The sequence below is a fragment of the Camelina sativa genome, chromosome 6 (assembly GCF_000633955.1).
Source record: "Camelina sativa cultivar DH55 chromosome 6, Cs, whole genome shotgun sequence".
Classification (NCBI taxonomy): domain Eukaryota; kingdom Viridiplantae; phylum Streptophyta; class Magnoliopsida; order Brassicales; family Brassicaceae; genus Camelina; species Camelina sativa.
In genome coordinates, this window is record NC_025690.1 from 14,153,990 (window position 1) to 14,164,964 (window position 10,975).

The 10,975-nt window shown below is 39.6% G+C and overlaps 3 protein-coding genes across 3 annotated transcripts in view; all 3 read right to left on the reverse strand.

Annotated features, from left to right (window-relative positions):
* LOC104791292 lies at positions 7,142-9,984 on the reverse strand. Its single transcript, XM_010517140.2, has 2 exons — positions 7,760-9,984; positions 7,142-7,623 (listed from the first exon to the last, which is right to left on the reverse strand). Exon 1 carries the CDS (start codon positions 8,829-8,831, stop codon positions 7,845-7,847), a length of 987 nt encoding a protein of 328 aa, XP_010515442.1. The 5' UTR covers positions 8,832-9,984; the 3' UTR covers positions 7,142-7,623; positions 7,760-7,844.
* On the reverse strand, positions 9,577-10,079 carry LOC104699049 (BES1/BZR1 homolog protein 1-like). Its single transcript, XM_010414403.1, has 2 exons — positions 10,056-10,079; positions 9,577-10,002 (listed from the first exon to the last, which is right to left on the reverse strand). The coding sequence occupies exons 1-2, from the start codon at positions 10,077-10,079 to the stop codon at positions 9,577-9,579; spliced, it is 450 nt and encodes a 149-aa protein (XP_010412705.1).
* Positions 10,562-10,975, reverse strand: part of LOC104699050 (BES1/BZR1 homolog protein 1-like) — a 6,374-nt gene continuing 5,960 nt past the window's right edge. The window contains exon 3 of the mRNA XM_010414404.1: positions 10,562-10,947. Coding sequence (XP_010412706.1) covers positions 10,562-10,947 — 386 coding nt within the window. The remainder of the gene's footprint in view (positions 10,948-10,975) is intronic.

Here is a 10,975-nt window from a genome sequence, read left to right on the forward strand (position 1 = left end):
AAAAAAAAAAAAAAAAACAAAAAAAAAACAAAAAGTAGGTATATGTTTGGATGGCATTAAAAGGACTGAAGGCATGACAATGTGAAAGTCTATCCATTGTGTCAACTATTATCCTTTGACAATTCAAGAGGTTGTGGTAGTCTTCGATGTGGGTTTCTTGAAGAAGGTTGGCATGATTTTGCAAGTAAAGGTTTCCAGGTATGTTCTGGTTGCACTAAAATTTTTAATATTTGCCATGAATCAATCTCTCTCTGGTCCCTGAACACTGATCTGTGAAGTCTTAATACATCGATCAATGGGTTGTAGCTTGTGTTGTGAGTGTTGTGTTTAAGCATTATTGCATTAAATGGTTGCCTAGCGTGTGCAGTGAATTGGGTCGACTTCTAGAGATACATGCATCAAAAAAACTCTCTTCAAGGCCCAATCCGGCCCATTTTAGTGGTATATATAAGAGGATCGAGGGGTAGGGTTTTCACACATCACCATCCTTGAGAATTTGAACAGTCAATTGCTCAATCCTCTTTGTTTCTTTTCTCGATCGCTTTGAATTTCTGTGTACTAATAACACTGCATCAATAAAGTCAATCCTAAGCGGCTTGCAGCGCCTTGTCCAGCCCAGGCAGGACATTGCTCCGGTGGATCATCAGATGGGTGGTGGCGACTCGTCTTCGTTGGAGGCGACTCCAGCAACTCCACCGTGCATAACCATGGTCCTCTATAATCCAGACGGACCTGAATCAGAGGGGGTTCCTGAGAATTTCTCCACGGCCTCTTCTCGTGACGGTCCTGCTGTCTCCCGGTCTGAGCCTCCACAATCACCTGTTGCATGTGACTCTTCCTCTGCCCCACCTCCTCTGAAGCCCATTAAAGTTGACTCCCCGGTGGTTGAAGTCTCCGACACTGATCCATCAGTCAACATTCCTGGATCGAGTGTGTCTTCTCGACTTCGCAAGCGTCACACAGAATCCTCAGTCGCTGGTGCACAACCCAAACGACTGTGTACCAGCAGACCCCGGGTTCATGGTCCTGTTCTGACTCCCTTTGACCGGAAACGGTTCATCTCTACCGAGGCTGCACGCAAGTATGCTTCTTTCTCCACTCGTATTCTGGCTCCGGAAGCCAGTGCTGTGTGTGGTGATGATGGAACGGTCAAGTCCCTTCTCAAGCAGTCCGAGTTGCTCAAAACTGTCATGGAAATAGGTCCCTATGTTGCTGAGGTGGTCCATGAATTCTGGGCGAATCTGCCGACCGTCAAGGTGGATACTGATTTGGTGGATGTCCTTGTGCGGGACTGGGTGTACGACTTCTCGCCTGCTCGAATCAATGCGTTGTTTGGGCTCAAATCGGTGGATCTGCGTGAGCAACGACAACGGACTGCAGCAATTCTGGAGGAGGATTTGGCCTTGTTCCTGTTGGATGGGAAGGTGAAACAGTGTAAGCAGTTGGTCCCTGCGGTTGTCCGCAACTCAACAATCAAGGAGCTGCACAAGCTCTATTGCAGCAACTGGTCCCCTACTTCCAATCATGGTTACATATCTACAGGTAGGGCGATGATCATCTACATGATCATGCATCAAATACCTTTCGATTTTGGTCGATTGGTTTATGATCAGATCCTTCAGCTTGGTCTGCAAGCTCAGTCAACGTTCCGGTTACCGTTTCCCAGTTTGATCTACCAGCTGCTTCAGGCCCAGCATCCGGTTGTTGTTGAGTGTCAACCATCTCCACGCAAGGCTGTTGCAAAGAACAAGCGACCTGAATCGTCACAGGTGCCGGTTAAGTCTGATTCGGCAGCTGAACGCAAAGCCATGCATCGGGCTATTCGCATTTTGCAAGAGCCTTTGCTGCAGGTAAGAATTCTCTTGTCCCAATCGTTTGTTAATTCCTCCTTTCGTCTGTTTTTGACTCATGTATGCTAACCAAGCAGGGGGAGATGAGGATTCGGAGTCTGATGATTGAAGGGGTGTGGCTTTTGTGGGGGAGCAGGATTTTGTTGTTGTGGGGGAGTGGGTGTTTTTTTTTGTTTCCCATGTTGTTTTTTGAACTTGCTGGTCATTGACCTGTTTCTGTTTTGTTTGGTTGTAATAAGTTTGAACCAGGCGTTGGTCCTTTTTGTTGGATTTGGGTTTCTATTGTTCTGTGTTGTGCCTTGTGTCTCTGTGTGTCTTTTGTTTTTCAGGGATGGATGCAGCAGTTGCTTGGTTATCAACCTGAGTCAAAAAGGGGGATATTGAAGATGCAGTTGCAGTAGCAGAGCACTGTTGGAACAAGGAGTTGTGAGAACACAGGAAGTTGTACCAGGGAACGGATGAGTGAGGTGTGACTAGGAGGCGTAGCTGACGTGTCACTGTCGTGTATGAAGATAAAGCTGGATTGGGAGAGGAGATATTCGGAGAATATAATACTGATGGCAGTTTGTGTCTTCTACTGGCTTCGGCAGTTTGTGCGCATAGATTGTAAGCCTTGATGGCAAAAGAATAATTGATTAGTTGGTCTAGTTAGTTTGTCCTGTGGTGATTAACTGTACCAGAAAGAAAAAATGGACCAAATCTATGCTATGTTGTCTTATTGATTGTGTTCGGCTCTTACCGATTACCCAACTCTCTTTACAACTCTCTTGTGCAAAACCCATTAAGAATTTATTTTAGAAAAAAACCTTTCGGCTTATTGACGTCATACTATACGATTACATGTTTGAGCCCATCCCCTTTTAATAAAAAGGGAAATACACGACTTAGCTTTTGTATACTTTATATTTTTAATAAATGATTACAAATGCATAAAAATAGGTTATATATAGGATACACATTAACCATAAATCATGGAGCAAATATATATCCAGTAACAAATTAAATCGAGGAGCATTAGTAAAACTAAATAGGCTTTTTAGCAATAATCTGTAATAAGCTTTTTAGGACAAACATAGGTCCAAATTATATCTAGTTTGAAAGCCTAATATATCTGTAATCTCATATATATTAATAGAGAAGCACTCTCTTGAAAAAGCTGATGTGTTGCCGCCAGAGAGCTCGAGACACATTTAGCAAAAAACCCTTAAATTTTCTACTTAATTACATTAATTTGCCACTATATTTTCAAAAAAAAACAATTAACTGAATAATAATTCGATATGTCACAATTAACATGCCATTATATCTACACAAATTTAAATATCACATATTAAAACTAATTAAATAATTACATATTATTTTAAGTCAAAATTTTACTATCAATAATTATATACAAGTCGAAGTTATATTTTATATTGATTTCTCAAAATCAATATAAGTAAAATATTCTAAAAAGGCTATAAAACATATAAAGTAAAATAAAAATAAAGAACATATAACTTCTTAACAAAATCATATAAAAAATGTTATTTTTTATACTAGTATTATTACCATAATAATTTAAATAACAAGCTTTCAATAGTTATTATAAATGATTATAAAAAGAAATATATTACCCCTGAATTATCTCCAACTCATTAAAAAAAACTTAATTCCCAATAACTATTGATATTAAAAAAACGAATAGGAATATACATTCATTAAAAAATGGAAATATTGATAACCGAATAGGAATATACGTTTTAATTGTACATTAATCTATGTGCTATTAAAAAGGAATGACACAATAATCCTTATCATTATAAATAAACTTAGTACCAAAAAAAAATCATAATATATTTAAAATGAGTAATTTTATTAGATTATGAAAAATTGTTATAGTTACTCTATTAACCATAAATATAAAAATTTGATTTTTATATCACACAAAAAATATATATTTCCAAAAATTGTAACATTTTATATATATATATTTTTACCATGTTCACATAATTCACAGGTGAAAAGTATTCTTACACGAATACGTTGATTTTGAAATTTCATTAATTTTTCATAATGGTTTTTTTGGTAATAATCCGTAATTTATAGAAAATATTAACTGTGACAACCCGTCCGTGGACCCCACTAGCTCACCGCTAGCGCCCAAACGGACTCCAAGCTGGCCCTGCAGGGCATCGATCCTAACCCATCACTGTGGATATCCACATCCACCAGTAGGTTATTGGTGCGCCAAGCGTTCCTCGAACCCTGGCGCACCAATAACCTACTGGTGGTGACATTTAAGTCATGATGTAGAATATACATTGTTGAAATAACTACACATACATAAACTAATACAACATATTAAAATTTATTTTAAAATATAAAATATTCAAAAAAATTTATAAAATAAAATTAACCAATGTTATAGCACGGGTACTTATCTTGAATCATTAATAATATAAAACTTACAAAATAAGTGTCTTTTTCAAGTCATCATATTTAGCATATGATTTTATTCCATAATGTTTTATTTAAAAAAACTTTTAAAAACAATCACATAAATTATATTATATATAAAATTACAATATATATAAAATGAATTTCAACCCTTGCTCTAGCACGGGTCTTAATCTAGAATATGATCCGTGCTAAAGCACTTTTTGTACTTCAATGTTGTATAAAAAGTGTAATATAAATAAAATGAATTTCAATGTTGTAGAAATTAAACCAAGAATTCCAATGTTGTAGTTTAAAAAAAAACAACAAAGCATCAAACAAAATTAAAAACTAAATATGTTTTAAAAGATATTAACACTATAAGACTTACATGAGTGATATTTACCATAAAAATTTATGGCTTGAGTTACATCCAAATAATATTATAAACAATTACATTTATAACATTTGAAATAATATGTTTTCTAACCCGTGCTATAGCACGGGTCCAAATCTAGTTGAAATTAAATTCTAAGACATAACACACTGCCCATTGTTAAAATAAAAATATGAATATCCAAATGAAATGGACATGTCTTAAACTCATGTGAAGAACCAAAATTGTTTAAATAAAGCAATAAGAAAACGACTACAAAAAATAAATATTCGTTTCACTGTGAAAAAAAAACATATTCGTTTCAATTTTCTTCACGTACTCCTTTCACAAAAAAGTCTAAAAAAGTATTTTCATTTTACAAAGAGTTTTACTATATATACTTTTAATAAGTTTATAACAAAAATATATATATTATTTTAATATGCTTTTTACACTAAGTTTTTTATATTATTCTTAATTCAAAGCTATTTTCCATAAACTTATAAAATTCACACTTATTAGTGTAAAACACACATATATTATTATTTTTAATATAATTTGTGTGAAATGTATTAAAATGACATTTTTATGAAAAAGAGAAAATAAAATATAAAATATAATTGTTGACAAATTTATATATACTTGAGTAAGGTACAATCAGAACATACTAACAAAACCAAGCCAAAAATTATAAATCTTCATAAAAATAAATAAAAAAAAACTAAGATACCATTATTCAATGACTAAAAAATAAATCAAAAGTGAAAATTAAAATGTCTCATACACAAACTATCCACAAAAACAAATACTTCTTAAAAAATGTCAAGAGTCTCGTTCAAACTTTCTACAAAATTTCCGTTTAGATGTGTATAGAGGGAGACAGTATAGAGATAGAGAATGTGATGATTCTTATTGAGTAGTAGTAAGAGTATATATACAAGTGAGGAGCTAGGGTATACACATTATTACAAATATACACTTTACATATTTAGGAGATATGACTTGATAGTGTAGGAGATAAGACATGAAGAACTTTAGTAAGTAAACCTCCTCCTCTAATGTCCCTTGCACAAAGGCTTGTTTCACATCGAGCTGCTTGATAGGCCAGTCACACGCAACCGCTGACTGAAGAACAATCTGAATCGTGGTAGATTTAATAACTGGACTGAACGTTTCGTTGTAATCAATACCTTTTCGCTGGTTGTAGCTGCGCGCCACAAGACGCGCCTTGTACCCATCAACCGATCCATCAGGTAAGTATTTGAGCTTGAAGATCCATTTAGTGTCAATAACGTTCTGGTGAGGAGCCGGCAGAGCCAGAGACCACGTGAAACGTCGGAGTTGTCCATTGAACTCATCGGACATGGCATTCCGCCATTTGTCGTCGGCAAGGGCTTGAATCACTGTTTTTGGTTCGACGTCAATGGTGGCAATGGCGAGTGCATACTTCGTGTTGGGTTTCACAATCTCATGTTTTGCACGAGTCATCATTGGGTGAACGTTCGAATCCGGTGGCGGTGGCTGTGCTGTCGAGGACGAAGATGTCGTGTGCGATGGGCTGGAATTCGCAGACTGAGATGTTGTGGATCCAGAATGAGTTATTGGGACTGTCTCTGTATTGGGCCTGGGCTGAGAATCCATGTTACTTTCTGATGACGAGGACACATGGCGTTCTGTTACGACGGAGTGAGACGGAGAAGAAGATGCGGTAGGAGGATCATTGGTGGAGACGATGGGGGAATCCTGATTATTGTGTGAGGAGTCCGATAGTGGAGGTGACGAGGATGGTGTAGCCGCGGCTGTCGAGGTTGATGATTGGGATGGAGAAGGTGAAGCAACCTCTGTCGGTGGTAATTTTGGTGAAGAACCAGAGTCGGGGACCGCAGTTTCCGAAGGAGGAGCCTCGACGAGTGGAGCAGCAGAGATAGGAATCAGTGAAAGCGGCGGAGTCCAAGTGTTCGATACCGCCGGAGCAGAGGGTTTTGAAGTCAGCTGGGTGAAGGGAAAGGAAGTTTCCACAAACTGCAAATGCCGGGAAACATAAAGACGTTGTGTAGAGGGATCAAGACAGAGGAAAGCACTTTGGGTGAGAGAGTATCCTAAGAAAACACATGGGCTTGAGCGAGATTCAAGTTTATGAGAGCGATCTAGGCGTAGCTAAGGAAAACAAAGACACCCAAAGATTTTGAGCTTGGAGTAATTTGGTTCGGTGGAAAATAACTGGAGATATGGAGAAACAAGAGAGAGAACGGGAGTGGGCATGCGATTGATCAAATAAACCGCAGTTGCAAAGGCATAGGACCAATATGTGTTTGGAATTTTGGCATGGTGGAGAAGGGAGAGACCGGTTTCGAAGATGTGTCGATGTCGGCGTTCAGATAAGCCATTGTGTTTGGGTGTATGGGGAGGAGTGGTCATGTGTTGGATACCGGAAGTGGAGAGAACATCACGAAGCGCAATGAACTCACCACCATTGTCCAAAAAGAGGGTGCCTATTCTAGTGTTGAAACGATTTTCGACTAAGGCTTTGAAACGAATGAAAGTGGTTTTGACATCGGATTTTAGTTTGAGAGGGTAAAACCAAGTGTATCGAGTGAAGTGATCCAAAATGATGAGGTAATGTTTGAAGTTATCGACATAAATTATGGGAGAGGTCCAGAGATCCATAAACAGATACTCCAAGAGAAGAGAAGAAAAAATAATAGTTTGAGCAAACGCCAACTTGTGACTTTTATTGGAGTGACAATCAAGACAAGCAAAAGTTTTTGAAGCAGAGTCGGAGAGAGGGAGAGAAAAGTTTGAAATAACAGTTTTTAAAATAGGAAGAGAGGGGTGGCCAAGTCTCGAGTGCCAATCTGAAACAGACGCTTTTACTGTTGGTGTAGCAAAATAAGCAGCTGCGACTGTCGATGGGATTGGCCACTCGCAGAGTTCATCCATAGTCCGTCCTATGAGCAACCGGGCCCCCGAGCTGAGATCCTTCGGAAAGAATTCAACAGATACATTATTCGCATTGCACAGCCGATAGACAGAGATTAAGTTCTTTTGAATATTAGGGACATGAATAACTTTAGTAAGTAACAAGTGACGTTTCAGTGAGGGAAGAGAAGTTGACCCCGTGTGAAGAATGGGGAGACCGGTTGCATCACGAACAAGGACTTTTTCACCGCCAGTGTAAGGTTGATGAAGGGAGAGATTGGCTAAGTCGGACGTAATATGGTGCGTTGCACCAGAGTCCATGAACCAAGGAGTAGAGGACTGCGCAATGTTGGCACGAGGAGTGGGAAAAAGTGGTCGTTGAGCCAGTGAGGACTGAAACTGAGGACAACGCCTAGCGGAATGACCTTGAGTACCGCAAATCTGACATTTGCCAAGGTAAGGGTTGGAGCCACGGTGTTGGCCACTGTTGGTGTTAGAAGACCAGCTTTGGTTATGGTTATGTTGCCGTGAATGGGAAGGCTTGGAGCGCTGATGGTTGTTGACATAGTTTGCAGTAATGGGAACAGAACAACATTACTCGATGTAAGAAGAGTAGCTTCACGATTGAGAAGTTTTTTGTGAAGTTCCGGAATCGAGGGTGCCACATCACGGCCTTCAGTTTGATCAACAATGGTCTTGTAGTCTTCAGGAAGACCTTTGGGAATAAAGCGGATCTGGTCCTCATGATCCTCAGGTTTCCCAAGCAGAGCAAGCTGATCGAACCGCATCGTTAACCCTTGGACATATTCGTCAATAGTACGATTTCCCGTTCTCCATTCGGTTATTTGATGTTTCAATTGCAGAATGTGACCACAGCTAGGTTTGGCGTAGGTAGAGCGCAGGGTTGTCCATAGGTCTGCAGATGTGGAGGCAAGAGAGAGGAGAGGTTGCACAGCAAGAGAGATGGCACCAAGGAGAGCACTGTAAATGAGTTTGTCTTGGCGCGTCCACACAGCAAAAGCAGGATTGGGAACAGTGGATCCGGCAGTCGTGACCGTGGGATCCGGCTTATCGACCTCAACATCAAGAAAGTGGCCAAGATTGTAGCCATCAAGGAGGGCATAAACTTGGCGGCTCCACATAAGGTAATTAGTGGAGGTAAGTTTCGTGACATTCGTCATGTTGATGTGAAGAAGAGAAGAGGTGGTAAGAGGAACAACATCAGTGGCCGAAGCTACTTGAGGTTCAGTCATACCATTAGAAGACATGGTGGAAAAAGGAGAGAAGAAGAAGAAAGAAGAAAACGGCGAGAATGGGAAGGAAGAAAGTTTTAGGTCTAGAAGCGAAGCTTTGATATCATATAGAGATAGAGAATGTAATAATTCTTCTTGAGTAGTAATAAGAGTATATATATAAGTGAGGAGCTAGGGTATACATATTATTACAAATATACACTTTACATATTTAAGAGATATGACGTGATAGTGTAGGAGATATGATTTGATACCGTATCCTTAGAGACAGAACACATGAACGAACCAACTTGTCATGTTTTTGGCAAAAACAGAGTCTGACCAACAACAAACTCAAGTCATGCAACAGTAGATTCATACCAGCTAGTTTTTTGTTTCCCATTCAATTTCTTAAAGATAAACACTAAAAAAAAAAAAAACATTGGTGTGTGATGAATGATAGATAGGCACATTGAATTTGGACAGTCACGCGTGGTTAGAGAGAGAGAGAGATAGATAAAAATCACATTCACATGACCCCATCACCCACATGGGAATGGTCCCTCTCACTTTCACACACTTGCATCTTTTCACACCATTACAAAATAATACATATATTAGATTTGCGAGATGAAGAAGCATTGATAAAGACTGTACATTAGTCATGAAGACCACGACCAATCTGTATTAGCTACGGGTAAACCAGAAACCAATACCCGAACCGGACCAAACCTGCCTAATAATAGTTAAATAACGATGTTACCCTTTTCAACTTTTAGTTTTAGCCGCGTCCTTTGGTGTTGTGACCTAACGTCAGCGCCAAGTCATCGATACCAACATCGTGAATCTTCTCACCTTCCCACGGCTTCACCGACACATCTCCGACAACGAGGTTAAATGTCGGCGACGGAGGACATGTCTGAGAAACGTTAACCGGTTGGAAGTTTCCCCATCGACACGAATCAACCGTGGAGACATCAGATTCGTCGCATTCTGGAATCGATGTGTAGTGGTGGAGACGCCGTGTTGGGCTTGACGGAGCTGAGAGTGGAAAATTACTGCTTTGCCATCTCGGGAGTCTCGGAGTTGATCCTCTAGGAGAAGAGAGCGGTGGTGTGACAGGGGCACTATTGGAAATTCGTAGAGGAACGAGGTTTCCGGACGAAGCTAGGTTTTGGAGATAAGGAATGAGATANACAAATATACACTTTACATATTTAAGAGATATGACGTGATAGTGTAGGAGATATGATTTGATACCGTATCCTTAGAGACAGAACACATGAACGAACCAACTTGTCATGTTTTTGGCAAAAACAGAGTCTGACCAACAACAAACTCAAGTCATGCAACAGTAGATTCATACCAGCTAGTTTTTTGTTTCCCATTCAATTTCTTAAAGATAAACAAAAAAAAAAAAAAAAACATTGGTGTGTGATGAATGATAGATAGGCACATTGAATTTGGACAGTCACGCGTGGTTAGAGAGAGAGAGAGATAGATAAAAATCACATTCACATGACCCCATCACCCACATGGGAATGGTCCCTCTCACTTTCACACACTTGCATCTTTTCACACCATTACAAAATAATACATATATTAGATTTGCGAGATGAAGAAGCATTGATAAAGACTGTACATTAGTCATGAAGACCACGACCAATCTGTATTAGCTACGGGTAAACCAGAAACCAATACCCGAACCGGACCAAACCTGCCTAATAATAGTTAAATAACGATGTTACCCTTTTCAACTTTTAGTTTTAGCCGCGTCCTTTGGTGTTGTGACCTAACGTCAGCGCCAAGTCATCGATACCAACATCGTGAATCTTCTCACCTTCCCACGGCTTCACCGACACATCTCCGACAACGAGGTTAAATGTCGGCGACGGAGGACATGTCTGAGAAACGTTAACCGGTTGGAAGTTTCCCCATCGACACGAATCAACCGTGGAGACATCAGATTCGTCGCATTCTGGAATCGATGTGTAGTGGTGGAGACGCCGTGTTGGGCTTGACGGAGCTGAGAGTGGAAAATTACTGCTTTGCCATCTCGGGAGTCTCGGAGTTGATCCTCTAGGAGAAGAGAGCGGTGGTGTGACAGGGGCACTATTGGAAATTCGTAGAGGAACGAGGTTTCCGGACGAAGCTAGGTTTTGGAGATAAGGAATGAGATA

Bases quoted from the DNA above. Each gene is read 5' to 3' on its own strand.
- LOC104791292 (XM_010517140.2), bottom strand. From the start codon at position 8,831: ATGTCTTCTAATGGTATGACTGAACCTCAAGTAGCTTCGGCCACTGAT.